General features: G+C 42.8%; 1 protein-coding gene across 2 annotated transcripts in view; it reads right to left on the minus strand.

Annotated features, from left to right (window-relative positions):
* Positions 1-4,681: 4,681 nt before the first annotated feature.
* Positions 4,682-23,434, minus strand: part of sik2b (salt-inducible kinase 2b) — a 44,409-nt gene continuing 25,656 nt past the window's right edge. Inside the window, exons 5-15 of one of the 2 annotated variants that reach the window (XM_068317299.1) lie at positions 23,036-23,160; positions 22,326-22,449; positions 19,087-19,313; positions 18,414-18,566; positions 17,869-18,024; positions 15,850-16,081; positions 15,465-15,758; positions 11,981-12,138; positions 11,087-11,200; positions 10,789-10,877; positions 4,682-8,832 (exon numbers count right to left, since the gene is read on the minus strand). In XM_068317299.1, the coding sequence (XP_068173400.1) occupies positions 8,208-8,832; positions 10,789-10,877; positions 11,087-11,200; positions 11,981-12,138; positions 15,465-15,758; positions 15,850-16,081; positions 17,869-18,024; positions 18,414-18,566; positions 19,087-19,313; positions 22,326-22,449; positions 23,036-23,160 (2,297 nt within the window). In that variant the 3' untranslated portion in view covers positions 4,682-8,207. The remainder of the gene's footprint in view (positions 8,833-10,788; positions 10,878-11,086; positions 11,201-11,980; positions 12,139-15,464; positions 15,759-15,849; positions 16,082-17,868; positions 18,025-18,413; positions 18,567-19,086; positions 19,314-22,325; positions 22,450-23,035; positions 23,161-23,434) is intronic. The other variant, XM_068317300.1, reaches the window with a different exon arrangement.

A 23,434-nucleotide genomic window follows, 5' to 3' on the forward strand; every position in this document is an offset into this window, starting at 1 on the left:
AATATAGCAGCTCAACCTGTAAACAACTGAAGGGAAATGTGGGATTAATTTCAAATGCTCCTGATCTCAGCTGTAACCTGGCATGCAGCTGCTGTGGAGATGAAAGCGTTGGTCCTTCAGGCTGTCGGAGCCGCAGGGAATCAGGCAGAGCAGGGCATGATCTGCAGCTGACACCTGCCCTCAGCCTGAGTGTTGCTGGGGAGAGGTCGGCTGCAAAATAAGGGCTGGGCTGGAAAATCTTCCTCAGGAGGGTGTAGTTTGAAAGCGTCAAAAACATGTTTTCATGTCCTTTTTTTTTTTTTTTTAAACCTTTTTTTTCTTTGTTTTGTTTTTTTATTTGCTGATCAGATCTTGGATGTATGGTGATTTTCTTTTTTGAAAAGTCTAAATGAGCAATCAGAAGCCAGGATTAGGATGATAAATCACATGGCAGATCCTTATGAGAGTGTTAATCTTCCTTATTTTAATCTCCTCAAATCTCCCATCAGCCTTCCTCTGAGCCGTCCCAAACCCCCCACCCCCCACACGGCCCTTTGAGTGTACATCTCATCACCAGAGCATATTATGCACATACACTGAAATGCACAGGTTGGCGTAGCTGCTGTGTGTCAGCACATTCTGCTCCAGCGAGACCACCTCGAGAGCTATTTAGAAGATAACAGCTTAATGGCAGCATGAGCTTCTTGAGGAATGGCTCGAAGTCGGAGGAGGATGGATGGTAGGTAGCACTTTTGGGACACATAAAGCATACTTTTCACAAAGACTTTTTTTTAAGCCAGTGATCTCAACATAGCAAGCTGTGAACTGCAATTTTCCAATAACATAAACTCTTCATTAAATCACAATTACTCGAGGGCGAGGGCTAATCTGCCCCCGTTAAAAATCCACTGGAGCTCATGAGGCACTGTTGAAATAGCAGCAACCTATTTCTTTCTATTGAGATCCTGTTATTTGGAGGGATTTCCAGCAGCCAGAGCCCTTGACAGAACTGAAAGCCTTGACGTCAATGCAGCTGCCTCCCAGGACTGTGTCATTTATAATAAAAGAAGTCGAGCAAAGCCCCCACGCAGCAAGACGTGCACAAACACACATAGTGAGGTCAGATGTTCTTAGGGTGGCAGATGACAAGCATCAGTCGGGAAGAGGAAGCCCACACGTTTTTTGTTAAGTCACCTTGCCACTTCAAGAACCCCAACCTTCTTTTATTCTGTCACCTTCACAGGTGCAGCATGGTGTTTATAAGCCGTGTAAACCTTCTGCTTGAGATAATATCAGAACTAGCATGACCGATTAGGTGCAGCTTGCAGCTCCTGGCTTGACTTCTATATCCAGCCCAGAGCCTGCAGGAGCTGATGTCTTTCCAGGAACTACTGGGTCAACTGCACTGGGAGTTCTGACTCTGTCCATCTGCTGGCCAGCGTGTGTTCAGCCTAGAGATAAGGGGTGAAGCACAATGGAGGGGGGGGGATGACACATGTTTGAGTGACCTGAACCTGTTTCATACATGGGAATCTTTGTTCCCATGGAAATCCTCGTGCAACAATCTTCTTCTAGTTTCGGATTTTCCCTTCAGGGGTCGCCACAGCGAATCAGTTGCCTCCATCTTACCCTGTCTTCTGCATCCTCTTCTCTCACACCAACGACCTTCATGTCCTCTTTCGCTACATCCATAAACCTCCTCTTTGGTCTTTCTCTAGGTTTCCTGTCTGGCAGTTCAAAACTCAGCATCCTTCTACCAATATATTCACTATTTCTACTCATTCCTGATCCTATCCTTCCTGGTCACTCCCAAAGAGAACCTCAGCATCTTCATCTCTGCTACCTCCAGCTCTGTCTCCTGTCTTTTCCTCAGTGACACTGTCTCTAGACCAAACAACATCGCTGGTCTCACCACAGTTTTGTACACCTTTCCTTTCATTTTAGCTGAAACTCTTCTATCACACACCACACCTGACACTTTTCTCTACCCACTGTTGAAATAGTGGGTGGAGAAAAGTGCCTGGACACGCTTCTTCACCTCTTTTCCACACTCTCCATTGCTCTGGACTGTTGAGCCTAAGTACTTAAAATCCTCCACCTTCTTGATCTCTTCTCCCTGTAACCTCACTCTTCCACTTGGGTCCCTCTCATTCACACACATGTACTCTGTCTTACTGCGGCTAACCTTCATTCCTCTCCTTTCCAGGACAAACCTCCACCTCTCTAGCTTCTCCTCCACCTGTTCCCTGCTCTCACTACAGATCACAATGTCATCTGCAAACATCATAGTCCATGGAGATTCCAGTCTAACCTCGTCTGTCAGCCTGTCCATCACCATAGCGAACAAGAAGGGGCTCAGAGCTGATCCCTGATGCAGTCCCACCTCCACCTTGAACTCCTCTGTCACACCTACAGCACACCTCACCACTGTCTTACAGTCCTCATACATGTCCTGCACCACTCTAACATACTTCTCTGCCACTCCAGACTTCCTCATACAATACCACAGTTCCTCTCTGGGCACCCTGTCATAAGCTTTCTCCAGATCTACAAAAACTCAATGCAGCTCCATCTGACCTTCTCTGTACTTCTCTGTGAACATCGTCAAAGCAAATACTGCATCTGTAGTACTGTTTTTTTGGCATGAACCATACTGCTGCTCACAAATGTTCACTTCTGCCCTTAGTCTAGCTTCAACTACTCTTTCCCATATCGTGCAGCAAAAAATGAAACTATTCACCACCCCATCCATGATGCAGTGGGCTTCACTATAAATGTATTTTAGTGCACATTTAGTGAATATCATCAAAAAGGTGCAGCTTGTTCCTGTTTGCATTCAGAGCTCAAGCCTTTGTCTCCAAACCCCCCCCCCCCTCCCACCCCCCGCAGCTCTAATGCCGAACAGCTCTGTGATCTCCTGCTCTAAAAAAACGCAGTAGGATGTTGTCATCCACCCTCCTCCTGTTGTCATAGCAACCATTGATGTCATCAAAGTGTACGTGGGGCCTGATGAGTGAATAGGCATCTGATATTGAGATATGTTGTTGAGGGAAAGAAATAGAAGATTCCTGCTGTCTGTCCACAGCTTTTTCTCTTTGTCACCCCCCAAAAAAGTGTTTTTGACAGGCTGCCGGCTGAAGATCTCAGAAGAAGACAACTGTTTATTTTTATTTCTATACCTATTTATGATTTTCTATTTGTAAATTGTTGATGAGTTATTTATTAATCTTTCTATTTGCTGTTGTATTACTTTCTATGTGCTGGTGCTTTCTGTGTGTTTTTCTGTGTTTTGTGTACTTACTATGCTGTGTGCGACGGAGAAATTAATTTCCCTGACGGAAACTCCTTAAGGGATAAATAAAGTTATACTCTCTCTACTCTCTCTCTCTACACTGAATGTATACTATAAATAACTGCATTTAACTACAGACTGCTGGCATCTTGTAAGGAGATGTGCACTTTTTAAATATAGAATTAAAGTGTGTCAAAATCCTCTTTTTGTTTTGTCTCTTTCTTCCCTCTCATCCCCAAAGCAGGAGATGTTGAGCAGGGAGGAGGAAGAGTTTTATTCTTCTTCTCCATCACAGCTCATGGGCGGATCCCATTCAAAGCCTCTGTATTACAGCTCTTTTCACAGACTCTAATTAACTTTACATTTAACGCAGAGGGTACAGCATGCAAGGCGACGTGGGCTTGAGTCCGGCTAGTGTTGGGGGGGGGGGGGGCAGATTTGTTTGTCTGAGAGAAAACCGGTTTAATCAGTTTGGATCAGCAGAATGAACAACACGCCGGGTACATGGTCTGATCCCAGGAAAAGAACTGAGACCCTGGTTTCCATGAACACATTACCACCCCCAACACACACACACACACACACACACACACACACACACCTCTGGTGGTGTATTAGCAGGATTAGCTGTTCTCTGTCTGAGTGGGCTGATTGGATTGAGGTGTTCTCTCTGCATGATCCTTTCCACGCAGCACCGAGACGTCCTTTCACATTCTGGTGGCACATTTTACTCGATTCTTGATTTAGATTCTCCTTCATCCACGTCAGTGTAAATAATAGTAGTTGAATCTAAAGCAACTGGACTTTGGTTTAGGGTGTGAAGATGTTTCACTTCTCATCCAAAAGGCTTAAATAAGAAATTCCTCAGCCAGAAGTTAGAACATGTTTCCACTTGCACTGCAACAAGATGCTGAGAATGACTTGATGGAACTTTTTTTTTTTTTTAATTTGCAGCAACACAATTAAAACTCCATCCACATCCATTGTTAAATTGTTCATACTTACAATGGTTTCAATTTGTTTTTGGTAGGTGATCAATTGTGGTTTAATTTTACTGCCTGTCCTCTAAAGGAGTCTTGTGCCAAATCTGATGAACAATTTGTGCATCATGAATCACTAGGTGTGATTTGACAATAATGTTGACTATGACTATGTAACACCACATGTATCCTGTCAGGGCTCTCGGTGGCCATTTGTGGGAATGATTTGCAGTCCTGCTTCTCCTGATGTCATAGAGCTGCTGCTTTGAAGAGCCCAAACTTCACATGCATCTCAGTGGAGAACGATTCAACATGAAGGTGGTAGAAAACAATGTCAGTTCTGTAGCTATGGTTCAATAATCAGTAGGAATGCACCACATTTAGATATTATAAATAACTGATAGACTCAAACATACACGCACACATTTTTATGTTCAATAAACATTTTTAATCTCAACAGCAAGTTAGCTTATGTGTGGTCAACATCAATGAAACTGTATTTCTATTGAGAGATTGATGCTTTTTGTTTCATCAGCAGGAGGTGAAATCTTGGAAACACGTCCACGAGGATCTTCATGTCTTCAACTAGAGATATTGCTATAATACTTTTGAATGGCATACACTGGTTGACCAACAACAACAACAACAACAAAAAAAGGAAATGTAGAGAAGCTGATTAAGAAGCTCCAGAACTCCACACGGTGGGTCGTACAAAGAAACTTCTGGGGGACTTTGGCTTTGTACCTTTGTAAATTCTGACTCTACTTTCTTTCAATGATAAAAAATACTGAAAAGGAAAAAAAAAAGAAGAGAAAGGTAAAATAAAAAGATGAAAGAGTCCCACCAGAATCATTAGCGCTATTTAAAAACTTAGTTGAAATTTGGGGAAATAAAAGTAAAGGCACACTGAACATTTTTTACATTTAACACATTAGTCATCCATTTATGTTAAAACTGCTGCCTGGTCTTTCTTTGAAAGAAATGTGTTCCGTGTCCATTACTGGTAAAAGGAGGAGAGAGGTGATCCCTACAGATTACTGACAGGAAACAGAATTCATATCTTTTTTGCCTCCGTCTCCTCCTCCTCACGCGGCATCTCTCCTCCTGATCAAAGTGCTCTAGTGTTTAACGTCCACAGACCGTCCAGGAGCTGTCGTAGACTCAACGATCACTCAAATGAAAAGTCCACCCTCTCATACTTTTGCATTGGTAGAATTTGACAATTTAAAGCTCCCAATTTTTTTTTTTACTCATTTAGCAACTGGTCTTGTTGTGGCCCAACGTCAGCCACAGACTGGGCGTGAGCCCATTCTTGTCAACACAATGTAAAAATATCAAACTTTATGACTCATTTGTAAATTTAAGGGTAGAATGATTAAAGAAACCACAAGACCAGTTTGGCGACATGTCTCATGGCTTCACTGTTCTGTTGCCATCACTGCAGGGCTCAATCGTACCGTATTTAATGTCAGAGATCAAGTCACTATTTGCACAAGTTCCTTTGGGACTTTTTTTCTTGATAGAAAGATGGCGAACTAATCGGACTCTTGAGGAATAAAGAAGAAATGAAAGGGTCAAGAAAGAAATGTTGATGCAAGTTTTGTCTCAACTTTTTAAAAAAGGCCCTTTGTCATATCTAGAGTTATTCCTGTGGAGAAACTGCATTTGTTTGACTTTTTGATGGCTGGTCAGGCACAACAAGAAATATTTGTATCTGGGCCCGAAAAAATTTCAATATTTTCTGATACGTATGTATAATCTAGAATTTTACAGAAATTACTTGATTTATCACAAAAGGCAGCAGGTAATTCGCTTTAACTCTTGCAAGTTGTGAAAATGCCAAAAGTACTTTCAGATGGATTTTTCTTTCAAGCCTTGCACAGGACTGCAACCAACTGTTGGTCCATATTTTCCAGCAGTTATTGCAGACAATCTCTCTACATCCAAAGTCTAACATCCAGCTGCTCAGCGTCGTCTTCACACTGCATGTGAACCACCGAAGGTCACACAGTCAAATGGTCACAGTCCAATAATCTCACCTGTTTGCCGTTCAATCCCAGTGAAAAAAATTCTAGAACATCAGCTGACATTGTGTTTGTGCACTTCAAGGAGTGCTGTGTTAAAAAAAAACAAAAAAAAATCTCTGGCCTCATCCAATTTGCTTGCTCAGTGATAGAAGGAAGGTGAGCCTTTAGTCAAAGATCCAGTGTCACATGACCGACATTCTGCTGGTCTGACAGCGGCCCCAACATGAAAGAAGACAGTCATTCGTGAAATCTCAAACAGGGAATCATTGAGGGGGTCACTCCGTTATTACAAACATGATTCAATAAGACATTCAAATAAAACACACAGGCGTGACTGGAGCACTGAAGATGTCAACCAGCTGCAACTGTGCACTGAAGGAAACGCACAGCTTGTTATTTTTGAATGGAGACGTCAATACAGTGTTTGTCAGAAAATTATTTGACAAATCAGAAGTATGAATTGTACAAACAGAATCCCTCATACGCACACGCACACACACACACACACACACACACACACACGCACACCCCTGTACTTCCAGGGCGGGTGACTGAGAGATTATCTCCTGGTTGCATCAGCAAGTGATGTCACTGCTTACGACTGGTCCCCAGGAACCAATGAGACTTGGATATACGGGTGAGGTTTCCATTCATATCGTTCAACATTAAGGATTAATATTGCTTCAGTATTGCCACAAAAATAGAATAATAGACAGTCTAACACCGCTACTTCTCAATTAAACACGTTAATTACATCAGCCCTCATTTATCAGGCAAAAACACAACACCCACAATTCAACAGATGCATGGTCATTTCGTTTGAAATAAACTGGTGGTCATTTGCGTTTTGTTTTTGAACAAAGTGAAAAAGATCTGATGGAAAGGTGGAATATTACGTCAGTAGTGTAAGAGACTAATCAGAATCAGTAGTAATAATAAATCACCAAAAACACAAAGGTAAAAAAAGAAAAAGAAAATGTATGTCACATAACCTACGCAAAAAACCTGCAGCCACAGAAATGTGTTTATTCTTTTCACCAGTGAGCCAAGAAAGACTTTAGTGCTGTTTTACCAACCTGTTGATTCCATCAGCATGTTTAGAGTATTTGTTCAAGTAAAGGACAAAAGTTACCCGTTTTGGTTTTTTTTTTTTTTGATATTTTGAGGAATACTGTTACATACTGTTATAAAATGTTACATATTGATGTTGGAATCTGTGCTGTCATAGAAATGACCATCATGGTAGTTATTGCGCTCACATTCCTGTGCAAATCATTTCAATAAAGTGGACAATAATGTGTTTAATGCTTGAATTGGCGGTGATAAATGGTACCATGATAAATGAGGGCCGTTTGCTCTTGTTCAGTTGTTTATCTACTTGGAAAAAAAATACACAAAAAAGTGTTTTTAACCAGTCTATTTCTGTTGATGTTGTCCTAAGTTAAATACGAATCAATGTCAGCCATTGTCCTTTCGGTTGCTTGTCATTCAGTTCTAAATGACTTCACGTTCAAAACAAATCCAAGGTGATATGCTGCCTCCATTACGTGCAGCATCACACTCCTGAGCTGCACGCTGCAGTCGTCTCGAGTGGCACAATGTGTGTAACGACGTTGGCCTCGCCACATCACCGGGCCGGAGGTTAACACTGTGCCACGTGTGCGACTTGTTCCTGCTGCACAGAGCTGATGAGAACGAGAACAGAGGAGGAGACAGAGAAATGGGAGGAAGGCTACAAGAGGATTTTGGTAGAAATGTTTGAGGTTTTGTCACAACTAAGAAATGAAGTTTGTAATAGTTATACAAAAATGGACACTTCTCCTTCCTCGCTGCTACACTTAGGGCCTCCACTCATATCTCCATTCTCTCTGCTCTTAGTGCTGTGGGTCCTCATTGCTCAACACTGCCTTCTGTTCCAGACAGCTGACTTCAGTTGACCAGTACGAAGCCATGCTGGGAATCCACAGTCTCCATCATCTCGCTGTCCAGGAGGGAGCTCTGCAGCTCAGGCAGGCCCAGGTTGTCTGACGGCCCCTGACCAGCTCTGCCATCATCTTCTCCAGGAGCAGACAGGGGCAGCAATGTGGGGTCAAGTGGGAACTTGTACTGCTCCTGGAGGAAAGCCTCGGTGGAATGGCTCAGGACCTTCTGCTCACAGGCTGCATAGCTGAAACCCACGCTGCTGGCAGAGGCATCAGGAGGCTGGGGGTTGTGGAGGTGGTGGAGGTGAGGTCCAGGGGGCAGTTGTTGGGGGTAGTGGTGGTGGCTCATGTAGGGATCATAGACCAGCCCCTCACACGGTTCCATCAAAGGACTCAGGCTATGGGGGTGGCTGAAGGGCGGAGAGGCTTGAGAACTACCCTGCTGCTGAGGTTGTGGTTGGTGTTGGTGGGTGGATGACATGGGTGGGGCCTGAGGGGAACTTTGGGGTGCTGCGTGTTCAAGAGCAGCACTGCCTGTTGGGTAGGAACCTTCAGCTATCTGCATCTGGTTGAAGTAGGCCTGCAGCCCCATGCCCTGTGACTGCTGCAAGTACATCCTCTTCTGGTGCAGCCTGTGGAGACAGCGGCACAGCTAACTCAGCCCAACATCAGCTTCAACATTGTGTACAAGCCCCTGAAACAAACACAACACACTAGGGGTCTGTAGGCATGCTTCACCTTCAGCTTCAACTTCACCAGATGGTTTTTAAGTTTCTATTAGGTTAGTATCCTTATTAGATTTTCTCAGAATTGCTCAACAATACACTGTTGTTGTTGTTTTTTAAAGTCGGTTTTAGTTGCCTAACAGTCTGGGCATGTAATCTAATTTTAGTCAAAGAAAAGTGTTTCCATTTTAGTCTTTTGTGAAACTTAACTTAAAAACACAGAGTTCAAGTCACACCTGGCTTACCAACGTCCCCCTGCTCACATGAAAATCTTTTTTAAGTCGTGCTTTACTCTCCATTAATGTAGCATTAAGATGCTTGTGTAAGACCTCTGTCCATCCAGTGCAACCACGACCAACACAGCCACCAGTCACTGATGACAACAACTCAAAACAGGCAGATTTCTTCGGTATTAAACAGCAAACATTGAATGGGAAGAGGTTAGAAGTGATTACTTTTCCAGGCAACTGCAAAAGCAATGTAGCACACAGCAGGAGACTGACAGAAAATGGACCAGTGTCATGGGAACATGGGTTCCAGTTAGCAGAGGACTGCTGACTGTAAAGCTTCCACTGACTGGCTGGGGAGTTTAAGGCAATGTCATAACATTGATTCCAACACGGGGGTCAGAGAGTTAACTATACTATGGTCGAGACCCGGATGAAAATTCCAGAAGTCATGGCTGGTTCTTTAGAGGTTAGCCACAACACTCTATCTGCAACAACAATTAAGACATTGCTGATGAAAGGTGAACAAGCAGACTAAGACCGTGTGTCCCTCATGCTGTAAGCAAACATAGAGAAACGGCGTCACTAATTTGTTCCATTCTCAGTGTTTCAAGGAACCGAAGCATCATCGCCATCGGTTACCAGTGAGGGATCAAAAAGCAGTTTTGCAGTTAAGAGTCTGGTCCATTGAAATCAGTTTAAGGACTATGTCTACAATTGATTTTCACATTCTGAACCGAGACTGGGTCTTAGTCAGTGAGCCGGGTGTCAACAACAGTTTGGGTCTCAGTCGGCGCAAATAACTTGCAATTCTCTTTACCAGATAAAACTGTCAGCCTCTGAGCGCCGGATATCTTGAGTAGATATCCAACTTGATTTTCACACATACAGATCATTTAAGTCAAACCAGTTAACACTTCAGGCCTCAACCAGATTCCTCTGGCGTTGCAAAGTCTTAGTTTACCCCCTTTTGGGTCTTACACCTGTTCACTGTTCACCTCCTTGGACAGAAAACAGAAATATTGGTAACAATATTTTTTCATCAACAATATTGCATGTTGAGTATCAGAATTGTCTCGTCATTGTCATTGTAAAAGATGTATTTTTTGTTTTACCATTTGTAAAGGACAGTAACTGTAGGAAAAACATCACTGAATCAATAAAACATAAAGCTTTCAAAATTCAGGTTGAAGCACTGGTGGACCAATTAATATGAAAATGGAATTGAGAAATTAGAATGTTGAATTTTATACATGCTAGTGTGATGGGAAATGTTATCACGGACAACTGAGCCACTAGCATTGCCTGTTTGTTCAGCAATTCAGGTATGCCTGATATGTTCAACCAATCAGAGGTCAGTAAAGGGCAGTGAGTTCACCCAGGCAGAATTATCAGAAGCAGATAAATGTCACTCGCTACAGAAAAGGTCAAGAAAAAACAAAAAGAAAGTATAAGCTAAAATCAACAGTGTCATAAAGAATGAATGACATGAAAACAAACTGTTAAATATTTCATTGTCAAGTGATAAAATGTCACTTAAGCTAAATGCAAATAAGAGAGCGTCACTGAAAATATTTCATAAAAGTATAAAAAAAGAAAGTAAAGTGTGTGAACAAACATTAACTGTGTTATTTACCTGTGTTCCTGCAGCTGCTGCTCTAAACTTCGAGGAGTCTCCTTACAGAATAGCTGGCAGCTAGCCGGACTGTTAGCCAAGACGTTAGCCTTTTGGGCAGAGGACAGATTAACAATAGGGACAGTTGCTCAGGATAATTACCATGGTAACAGATTTCTCAAGAGTATCGCTGAACACTTCCTCTGAACACAGAGGAAGACAAGCTTGTCTCTTCATCTATACCAACATCAAACGTGTTTAAATCAGCTGATCAACAAATACAGTCAGAAGGAATAGTGCAGTTGGTGCTAGACTGTACCTGTAGTCTATGAGTGAGGTATTGTGTCTCCAAACTCTGTCTGCGAGACAGCAGAGGTGGATGCGGCCCACCTTGGTATAAAGCTAGGCCCTCCTGCTGCTTGGATGCCTCACCCTTCGATCAACAACAAAAGCATTAAAACAAAGGATGCTCACGGTCATGTATTTATGCATGCATGAATGTGGACACATGTATCCCAGGTCCCCTTCTCCTGCCGGTTAATAGAGCTCTGCCAGAGTCTGGGTGTTTCTAATTGGATTATCCATGCTGTCTCCTGCCCAAATGCCTGTGTGGTGACTGATCAGCCAGATGCCTCTGTCTAAATGGAATGTACCACAGGGATTACACAGTAGCTAAATGAAATGAAAGCAAATTAAAAGGATGATGGGGCCACAGCATCATAACCGACAAAGAGCTGCATTATTGCATTATGAGATGGACAAACGGAAAGCTACTAGATCTTGTCTGCTTCTACATTTCAGTTTGTTTGTTTGTTTTGGATAGGGAAGCTGTTGCATATCTCCTAAAATGGTTTTCCTTGCAGTGTGTTTATGTGAGCGTCTCATTTTTACTGTTTGTGTTCCCTCTTCTTGTTTGCTTGCAGCTTGGGGCTACTGAGTGGCAGTCACTTCAACAGTTAGGTCTGACCAACTCAACAATGGTCGAATTCAATTTGGCCTGAGCTCCAAGCTTCATGTCCCAGGGGGATGGGAGACAGTAAACAAGCCACAATGGGCGACCTCTCCTGGGGATACACAACAAACTGGGCTCATTCTATTTTTAGGGCAATACTGGTTTGATGACAGTAGCGGGACTGGGGCTCAGAACAGGTTTGGGAAGTTGGCAAGTAAAGAATATGTGCATGATTTAGTGTGACCACGTGGTAGGACTGACCTCCAGGAGGTTGTGCAAGTGGTGCTGTGGTCCCATGGGACCCATGGCGGCCCCTTCTCCTGATCCCATTTGCTCAACAAGCATCTGAACTTTGTTAAGCTCCAGGATGCCTTTGGTCCTCGCCAAGTTCTGGAGATGCTGCCGAAATGCAACCATACCTGAGAGCACAAACAGATCCAGACAATATAAACTCACATTCTCAGCAACTGCTTCTTCATGATTCCTCACAGAATATCAGGGTTAATCATTGCTGACATTATCAAACTTCTATCTGCCTATATGACACAATACACATTTGGCTCCAATTTCTTTTACAAATGAAAGTGAAAGAATTCAGATTTGTGCACAAGACCTTAAATTTCTGTAAGTGAGCAATTGTCATAACCAAGATAACAAATCAACCTCACAGACCTGACAAGATGAGGGTTGAACTACGTTAATGGAGAGGTTTGAATTGGATTGGTGAGTGAAAACTGTCTACTGTGTGGGAAAATGAGGCATTTATTCTCCACCAAAGCCTGAACATCACATGGCTATGCTAATTATATTGGTGTGTGGGTCAGATCAAGTTGTCGATTAGTCTGTGGTGTGCCATGCCACTATTCTTCAAAAGTTGTAGAAAAAGTTGTTGATTTGATCAGGAACAGGAAAATGTTACTGCTGATCCAGATCATCAGAATCAATTGATACAGGTCAGGTCTGGTGGGTATTGATGGTCATGTAAGAACCAGGACTCTCCAGCTGACAGCAGCTGTGTTCACACTGATATAACAGGGCTCCACACACGATCGCATCACTACAGCGTTATGGCGGTGGAAAGAACCAATACAAGAAGCCTGGTTTTGTTTGCAGCTTAAACACACCTATTCCACAACCACACCACCACCATTGCGTGCTGTTTACAGTGTTACATGAGTAAACTACTCCACCATGTGCAGTTTACAATCTGTCTGGTCCAGTGTAAACTGAGACTCATCCATGAAGAGAACACTCTTCAGAAGTGTCATATATATGAGCATCGGCCCTTTTTAAGTCTGTTAGGACAATGGATAGCTTCAGGGTAAGACCCAGTGAGATTGACGGACATGCACGAGAGCAGTTTGACCAAATATCCTGTGGTTGTACAAACCAGTTCTTATTATTTGCTGTGAAGGAGTCTGGCCTCAGACAATTATGTAGGTGAAGAAGCCAAATGTGGTGGTCATGTGCTGGCATGGCTACGCAAGGTCAGTGGGTTTGAGTCAGGCTGGATCCAATTCCAAATTCTCTGACACAACGTTAGACATGCTTTACGGTGATGAAATGAAAGTTAAATTCATGGGCCACAATTCTGGTGGACATTTATGCAGGAAGCATGATAAATACACTCTTTCAAAATGTTTAATATAAGTGTCATTGTGATAAACCTGCACACTTTAGAGTGACCTTTATTGTGGCCAGTCCAAAGCACACCCTTGTAATAAAAAGCGTTATTTAATCAACATCTTGGTATGCCATACCTGCCAGGTAGAAGGACAAATTTGCCTAAGGGAATAAGGATTTTAACAGATTTGCGTGCTTAGACAGATCTTTTACTTCCTCTTGAAAAAAAAAGTGTGTGTATGTGTCTGTACAACAGCAAGTGACTCCCATCCACTGGTGATAAGCTGTGGCTGTGATTGACAGGACTTACCATGATGGTGGGTGTTATTAAAAAAAAAAGAGCCGTCTGACGCAAAAAGAATTCACAGCATCAACACTCTCCAAAGAGGATTACGGAAAATTTATGTATAAATAACTGCAAATACCAAATGGGAGCACACAGTTCAGGCTGTCAGTGAAGGGTTAGGTACTTAAACTAAGGTTACAGTTTAAACTTGAGTCAGTCACAGCCACTAAACAGAATAATGTTAAGGAGAAAAAAGGAGAAAAGGAGATAAAAGGTTCCGAAATACTCGTTTGTGTGATTTTTTTTCTCCTTAATTTGGAGTAGAGACAAATATTACCCACTGCAGACTAAAACTTTAAAAAGACAAAGAAAACAAAGAATGAGAAGCACAGAAGAAAAAAAATGAGTGAAAAACAGATGAATAGAGGAATAAAAGGGCCAGAGAGAGAGAGAGAGATGTGGGTTGACAACCGTCAAATATCTGTCTGTGATTCATGACGTGAATCACCGCTGTTGAAGTTGTCACAGGGAGTGGAGAGGATGAGAGAAGGGAACAGGCAGGGGAGAAAAACGAGGGAAAAAAGGTGTGAAAAGGAGGGGGTACAAATGACAGATTGAGAATTAGTCACTTTTATCCACCATGCATTGCATATACATGAATTTATATTTGTAAGGGAGCAGCTGCAACAAGGATGTCTGGGTGCGTCACTAGGATCAGTGCTTCTCCTCTTGACTGGTGTTGCAGCACTTTGTGGATCCTGGCTGCTCGTCAAAGTGACCTTGGGTAAGATCCTGAAGTCCAAACTGGTCCCGATGGCTATCCCATCTGTGTTAATATGTGTGAATGGGGGCGTATAGAAATATTATGGGATGCTTTGAATAAGCTGCCCTATACTGCTCCTGATGAAGAGGAGGGCACATTACATGGAAGCCTCTGCCACAAGTGTATGAATTTGTGTGCAAATGGCTGAATGTGACATATGTCATAAAACCTGCTGTATATAGTCCTGTCCATTTACTATTTTTCAAGGTGATGGTGGTCCCCGACGACGCACCATCTGTCTCTGTCTTCTCCCAATTCTCTGTCCCATTAAAAAATTGACTTGACTGCATAAGCGCAAAGGAATACTTTGTACTGTCTCTAGATACCAAGGTGCAAAGAATGTCTCATCACCCTTCATCAAAAACCAGTACGCCCACAGATGCATAAGCACATTTGCAACTTACACAATGAGGGTGCAGGATGTGAAAATGACAAATGTGTCAGTCAGAATTCAGCAATGACATCCTGTGCGTAATGTGGAATTATTTATGTGGAATAAAAAATGTTTTAAAAACGATCACCAAAGTTGATAGCAAATATTATTGGTTTGAGGTGCTACCATAAAAGGCAGAGGACAGGGCTACATGGCACTGATGAGCTGCATGTCTGTTTTCTCGTCGTCTAACAAACACCGACAAAAGTAACATCACCTGTGGCTATTTGTCAAGTTTTCCACAGCTCCATCTGAAATCAAAGACGTCAAGGTTTTTTAGCAACTTTTCTTTTTCTTTTTCCACACGTGCAGCAGTGACTTGACTGTGTGAAACCAGTGCAAGTCCTGTTGAAGGCGGATTTGCTTGTCATTGACACTCGGCACTCAACTGACCTTTTTTGCAGTCTCCTGCCATTAAATTCATTTTTACAGCACTGAACAGCTGTCACACAACGCAAGCAGTGGAACAATCTGTTGAGGTGGCAGAATGGCTTTCTGCATAAGGAGACCATCCCCCAAATGTAGGCTGCCTGTATACTGGAAACTGTAAAATTATATAAAAAAAACAAGTTGTTCTGACCTTGAGTGAGGGAGGTGTCAGAGGCACGTCGTCCTTCTCTGAAGCTGATGGGAGAGCGGTTGTGTGTCTCCCTATGCTGGGATGTCAGGGCAGCCATTGCAGGGTTGGTGGGCCGAGGACTCATGAAAGGTGAGGGGCTGATGCCAGGGGCAGAGCTATTGGTTGGTACCACTTCACTGAGAGAGGGTGGATCCTCTAGCAGGCCAAGGTCACTGTGCATTGAACCCATGTCGTAGCCAATGTCTGAGTCTACGCTGCCCATGGAGGGGTTGTGTCCCAGAGTGAACAATTTACCTGTGGCAAAATTGTTGTCATTAAATTTCAAGATGATGACATGATGGAGTTCACAGAATATAGGACTATGTTTAATCTGGTGATGCCACACCTTGGTTTGAAAGTCCAGGCTGGTTGGTCACTTCAGAAAGGGTGTGTCGCCGCTGGCCAAAGCGAGTTGTCTGGTAGGCAGAGAGCAGGTGGGGGGGGTCGTCCTCGGTGTCAGGCTCCTCGGTCTCGATGCCCTCGTCAATCGATGTCTCCATCATGTTGCTTGGCGATGAGGTGGAGGACTTGCGGAGGACAGTGGGCGGAGGCAGAGGGTCCAGCAGGCAGCCGTTCACCTAAGTGGGGTGGGGGTGGGGGGTAAATGGCAAAGAAAGAAGGAACAATAAACATATATCCAAAATTGACGATGGTCAGGAAGGACCAGGAGGCCAGGACACATTGTTAATGACACCAGGCATCGTACACACACACTGTCTGTACACAATATACATTTCCTCTGGATCACTTTGATGCAGACTGACAACTGGTTCTTTTCCTTGCTGAATTCCCCCCAGTTGTTTTCATACTTTGTGTGTGTTTATTACAGCATGAGGACAGGCCTGTGTGTGTTGGCCCAGAGGTAGAGGGTGGGGATAAAGGAATGCAGGCCCAGGAAGTGAGCTTTGACTGAAAGTGCTGTGTGACCAGAACACACACACACACACACACACACACACACACACACACACACACACACACACACACACACACACACACACACACACACACACACACACACACACACACACACACACACACACACACACACACACACACACACACACACACACACACACACACACACACACACACACACACACACACAAGGCATTTACATGAGTGATTGCGGTAACGACAAAAGTCTGGTTTTGGCTTAAAAAAATCAACTTTGCCCAATTCCCCATCTGTTTTTTGTAGGATAGGAATGCTGCCAGTCAACTGACACACACCCATCCACACCTTAAAAAAGTGAATAAAAAGAAAACAGATGATGGAAGGCAGCACAGTTCATGAAGGGCGAATGATGTTAAAAGATGGAGGCGTGAGAGAGAGAGAGAGAGGGAGAGAGAGAGAGAGAGAGAGAGAGAGAGAGAGAGAGAGAGAGAGAGAGAGAGAGAGGGAGAGAGAGAGAGAGAGAGAGAGAGATGGAACTGAGGAAGAACAGGACAGTGAGAAGCTGAGATAGATGAACTGCTGGATGACGGGTAGGGAGGTCACAGCGGCCAAATTGCTGGAGCAGCACAGCAGCTTCCTGTCCATGTGTGTTCACTCAGCTTTGCATTAGGTCACATCATCATCACAGGACTGCTTACATAACCAGGCTCCATTCACACAGATAGCACAAACTGTCTCTCTGTGGTTACTGCAGAAACACACACTGACACACATCACAACACGCTGTGCAGACGCACACGCACACACACACACACACATATATGTGTGTATATAACGCAATATACACTAGACTTTTTATTGGATTCTGAACAGGAGTAGGATGGAAAAGAAATCTTGAATAAAGCCAACATGAGTGGATTCTTATAAATGTGTGAGATCATCGTTTCAGACTACTGTTGTCTGTCTTCTCCGATAGTTGGTCAGTTCAACATGTTGGCAGAAAAGGTGGTTGGTTGGCACAGATGAACAGGGAAACAGGGAGAGCAAAGAGTGTGTGTGTGTGTGTGTATGTGTGTGTGTGTGTCTGTCTGACTAGGCAGCTGTCCTGTCTGTGATGTGAGGGCTGGCTGAGTTCTTACATAAGAAAAGAAGTCAGCTGCACTCTGGCAGGTTGAGGGGGCAAGTCAGTACACACACACACACACACGCACACACACATCTGATTTACAGTCAGGGGGAATGCTTATCAAAGCAAATCATTGTCAAGCTTGTTGGCATCGCTTCTCAGGACATACTTGTGAAAACCGATTATGACCATTACAGCTATAACCTCCATAAGAAAAAACAATGTGAGTGAGCAGTCATATGAGGGGAGCAGATAAATGTACAAATAAAGAGACTCAAGAGTCCTGAATCTCCAGCATGAATATCTTGTGCATTCCTGTTTTTTTTTTAGTTATGTACATACTTTGGGCGTATTGACGTCCTCCACCATGAAATTCTGCTCCAGGGAACATGCAGCTTGGGGGAAGTTGAAAGCTGGTGAGTCTTGGGGCAGAGCTGGAGAGCGCAACAAACGAACGCCTTGCGGGACCAAACCCACCTGGGCCGAACCACTGGTCGACTGTACAGTGGGAAAAAACACAGAAAGTACTTTGACATGATGTCAAAAAACCTCCTCCAGTTCATAGTTAATGCTAAACAACCCCACTGATTAGAATGCAGTTGTGACTGAGCTGTGGTGAATTTGACTTGAACAATTCACATTACCGCTAAGAAAAGGTTGTGGGTAAATAAAAGAATATAATTAATAATATAACTGAAGGAGACAAAATAAGATCAATGCTGGGCAGGAAAGGCCAGGAGAGGGCCGGTGAAGATGAATACATGAATGGGCTGCGGCGGTCCAGCTGTTTGGTCACAGGTGCAGGTATGAATAACTGAGCTTTGATCAGGAAACCGCAGACGCAATTTCTGTTCCTGCCATTCACAACCTCCTTTTCAGAATCCTACCTTGACAACAGTCTGTTCAGCGATGGTGCTGGGTCGACGCTGGCGGGCGTCAAGCCGCTGTTCCACAGGGAAGCTGCAGCGATGGGCCTTCAGTCGCTCCACAAGCAGGTAGTAGATAGCAGCAAAGTGGTTATAGCTTTTGTTTTGCAGAGACTGGAGGGTAGGTTGACAAATATTTATTTCATTTTATAATCATTTATGACACTGGTGTAATTCAGAGTGAATAATGAAAAAAAAAAAATCTATATTTGCAAAATTTTTATCATGATTTTATCCTTCATTTTTTTTCTCCATGGCTTTTTTTTCTTATTTATGTATAAATGATCGGTTGTAACCCACTGTAATCACCTTTAAAAAAACCTGTCTGTAATCCAGACAAAATATTCAATAAAATGATTCTTTGCCCTTATCTTAAGCATGGAAGACAGCATTCACCACAGTGAACACCCCACTAATGACTAAATGTGCCACAAGACGTAGGGCTTGATTTGACATATCTGTATCCATCTTGCATCTTTTTGTACGTCCATCAGCTTGAGGAATAAGTACTGCGTATGTACAGTCTGACTAAATGCTGTCTTGCGACAGTCTGATGCTCGACTCTTAAAATAGCAAACGTTCATAGTCCCTTCGGACGAATAAAGTCAATTCCTCCCGGCACTTTAATGCTCACCTCGATTGTCTTGTGCTGGTCAATGCCGAGGCTGTGCATGAGGCGAAGGACCTGTTCGCTGTACTCTCCCACGCCCACCTCACCCTCAGCAGATAGAGGTTGTTGGTGCAGAACAGGCCTCTGTACGGGAACGTAAGGAGCCATCCATTTGTGCTCTTTGATCTGGGCCACAGACAGACGCTTCGATGGGTCGAGGACCAACATCCGACGGATCAGGTGCTCACAGTCTGCAAGGGTTGGAAACAATAATGTCAGTGGGTTGGTTCTCCATAGTTAGGAAAAATTTAAGAAGAGCAGTTTGCTTAATGTTAGTGATGCTGCGTACTTCATATAGAGGCTTTGATGAAACACACTCAATCACAGCATTTCAAACCACCATCAAAGTGACGAATTGGGGGCAGAAATAACTCCTGGATGCTTAAAATCTGCTCAATTCTTTTCTTGGTATTCTCAAGAGTGTTGACGTTAGTTTCTACTTCCCTCCCCTCTTAATGAGAGCTCCTCACCTCTAGTTAGCGGTTAGATGAGTTTGACGTCAGACACAGCTGAGGTCTAAACAGGATTACAGTTCCCCTGGCTGCACTGCTTAAGCCTGTCTGCTCCGCTGCTGCCCACGCTGCATTCCAACCCACCCCACATCATTACCCACATATCCGTCTGCTAAAGTTGGAGCAAAACAGGTGAAATTTACTGTAAACAATGGCTGTACAATTAATCTAGTTTCCTCAAACAGTAGTTGAACACAAATAAGTGATTAATCATTGATAATTTATAAAATATACAAAACTCTTGTCTCATTTTAGGTTTAGGAAATACCAATTACTAACACTGAGTGTTGTCAACATTGTTGTTTCACAATTTAACGTTCTGTTCTCTTTTTGAGTGGTGGTGTAAAATCAAATAATCACAAGGTCATGCAATAACTATCTGTCTATCTATCTATCTATCTATCTATCTATCTATCTATCTATCTATCTATCTATCTATCTATCTATCTATCTATCTATCTATCTATCTATCACCATAAATTATTTTCTTAAAGAACAGAAAAGTTAGATATACATCATTGCCATTTTAGTAATATAAGTGTGTCATTCTTCATATTCTATACATATTAGCAACGTCCTGCTCCCCTTAACTATCCACTCCATCTATATCCACAAATAGGTAGGGCTGGGATTTCAAATTAAAATCAAGTTTATTTCAAACCTTTACTTCAAACTCAATATGATCAATGTGCGATTATTTTTTGTACAGTAGATGTTAGATAAATAAAAGCTTTTCTGGCTGTCATCCATACTGATTTGCATTCTCCTTTGATTTAACTGAATGTGGACTAACTTTAGATGGACAGGATGGAGGTGTGAAACTTTTTTAGAGAAATCTTGTGGAATGCATTAACCAAACAATGGACACGAGTGGGGACAAAAAAATTGACTTTTTGCTTGGTTTTGATTTTCTATTAGCCACCGTTGCATTCAGAAGGTACTCAGAATTTGTTCGTTGCTATGTTCATGTTTATAGCAACAGCTAAAGCTATGGATGGTTTTTCACATTTCTAGCCACCAGGGACACTTGGACTATGTTAAAAGGCAGACACGGCATAACTGTCTAGCTTGGTTGGCCGACTGATTGATCCACTCTTCGTCAGTGCATGACACCACTGTGACCTAACCAAAGAACCATGGCAATTAATACTTGCAATGCCCCAGAGGAACAGAGTTGCACCAACCTTCAAGAACACCCTAGTGAAGTTGAAGTGTAGTGTGTAGTGCACTAAAGCTAAGTGAATATAATCTATTTCACAAATTTTACCAGTTACTTAAAAATACAACATATAAAGTATATCCACCATAACCGCATGCGAACATGCTAAAATCTGTTCTGACAAGTTACAGCTTTTTTGAATTCTTTTTAAAAGCCATGCCGTTTTTAAGTACGGTAAGTACAAGCAGCCTAGGCTCTGGGATTTTTAAAAGGCTCTGAAGTATGAGCTCAGAGATGACTACATGACTACAATCGTTTATATTTCTAATACAATAAAACCAAACCACAATAAGGGTTCTCGGAACTAAGCTCATAGAACTATCACAAGGTTCCTCCAGTCCAGATGATTGATGGATTAATCAAGAGAATGCTAGGAGATGCTGAGCTGTGGGTTCTGTGATGACAGCAAATTTCTTCTGATGATAATGGATGCAAAATCAAGTATTGGCTTATTTGGTCTGCTGTACAGACCTGGACAACATGCAACTGTAATAGAGATGTAAGCCAACATCTGCTGTAGTTATTAACTGTGTAAAATGGGAGTAGATCATAACATTAACAGTGCTGAGGTGTAGTATGAGTTCACTGTTCGGTGCTAGGCTGTGCCGTGTACCACAGGATCTGCTGGTGAGGAAAACAAGGGATGAGATGGGGATGAGGAAATCAGCACATTCTGTTCCCCACGTTCAGGGAACGGGGGGTGCATAGGGGTGGAGCGGAGGGCCTCAGTGACTGTTTGGCCTCGGCGCTGACTCCCCTATGTTACCCCTATGTGTTTACTGGTTCAAGGATGTGAAAAGATAGAAATCTTATGGGCTCTCTTACCACATCCCCTGAAGATGTGTCAGAGTGAGTCAGACAGAAAGATACAAGCAGTATCTTCAGAGAGAGGCTACTGGAAGGTGTCATTGACTCTTTCTCAGGTTACATAAACAGCTCCAGCTCTGGACATGCTGTAATCTACTGCCAGTAGAAAGTTAGCCAACCTGAATCATCCTGAGGACTGTGCAAAATGAGGCATGTCTGCTACACTATCCCCTTCAACTGAGTATAATACTCGTTTGTTACAGAATGACTCCATTGTTTGTTACAGCCACACAAGAGAATGCTGGTTTACACAAATACGTTTACGTTGACTTTCACAGACAAGTGTGATGTGTTGTCCCATAGTGCACAGTTAGCTTCAGTTTAAATTGTGAAAGAAACTGTGGGTTGAGCTGAATGCCTTTAAATTTTAAACAATTACAAGTACCAAGAAGTGACAGCTGGCATTGTACTTTTATTTTGTCTTAAGCTGTTTAAATCAATTCACTGGACTTTAAGAATGTTCTTAAAGACGTTTTGTCTCTCATCCAAGAGACTTCTTCAGTTTGGAACAGTCTCTTGGATGAGCTTTGGATAACTATGACCTGGATAACTGAGAACTTGCACTTACTCTTAATTTGTGTTTATGTCAGCTGATCTCTTCTTACCTTCAGTCATGAAGTAGGGGATGCGAAACCTTCCTTCTAGCACTCTCTGCCGAAGCACAGGCAGACTGGGCCCATCAAAGGGCAATGCACCACACACCAGAACATACAGCACCACCCCCATACTCTGAATATGAAGAGAGACACAGAAAACAAGGTCATGGTGGTAGGTAGTCAGTCCGGTTGGTGTATACATAAGGTTCAAATTGCCTGAATTCAAAAACAGTAATGGTAAGCAAATACAAGGACCTTTGCATACACTAAGACCAGTGAATGAGACACTCCTGGCTATAAACTGTGGTTTAACAGAGCAATACTATACTACATGACAGGAACAAATGCTGCTGATTTAGCAGTCTAGTGTGTCGGATTTCCAGGGGCAGAAATGGAATATGATGAGTGCAGAAATTACATGAAAAAATAATTCCTCTCCATGTGCACCATAATGTTTCAACAAGCCCAGAACAAATAAATCAAACATTGATTCTACACTTGGCATGTCATGGTAGTGAGTGAGTGATGGGTGTTCAGTTGGCTGCATCCGTTTCACTGCTAGATGGCATGATATCCTGCACAATTGACCTTTAATTAACACAATTGTGCTTCCAATGTGAGATTTAAAAAAAGTGCCCCACATGTAAGTTTTTTGTAACTTATGTGCGAGTTACATGTTAATACTACATATTTTCAGCTCCTTGCGTCATTGATCTTACCCAGATGTCTAGCTGTGGGCCCTCATACTGCTGACCTTCAAAGACTTCAGGAGCAGCATAAGGTGGGCTGCCGCACCACGTGGCCAGAGGTTCTCCAGGCTGGAAGAAGTTTCCAAACCCAAAATCTGGGGGATTGTGGGAGGAAAGGTAAAGATTTGAAACCCTTAAAATTGCTAAAATTGTGAAGACAATTCTGAAGTCTGCAGCATGCATGGACTGCATACAAAAACCTAACCTTCAACTCTGAAGTGTCCTTGTGTTAATAAAGTGGAGGAGGTTAGAGACACAGTGAATATCCATAGTAGAGAACACTGATGTACTGAATTGGTAAAAAGAAAAAAAAAATGTCAAGAACAAAGCTGGAGTATGAATTATCAGAGTTCCTCTGAGCCTCCATGG

Source organism: Antennarius striatus, chromosome 6, assembly GCF_040054535.1.
Source record: "Antennarius striatus isolate MH-2024 chromosome 6, ASM4005453v1, whole genome shotgun sequence".
Lineage (NCBI taxonomy): Eukaryota > Metazoa > Chordata > Actinopteri > Lophiiformes > Antennariidae > Antennarius > Antennarius striatus.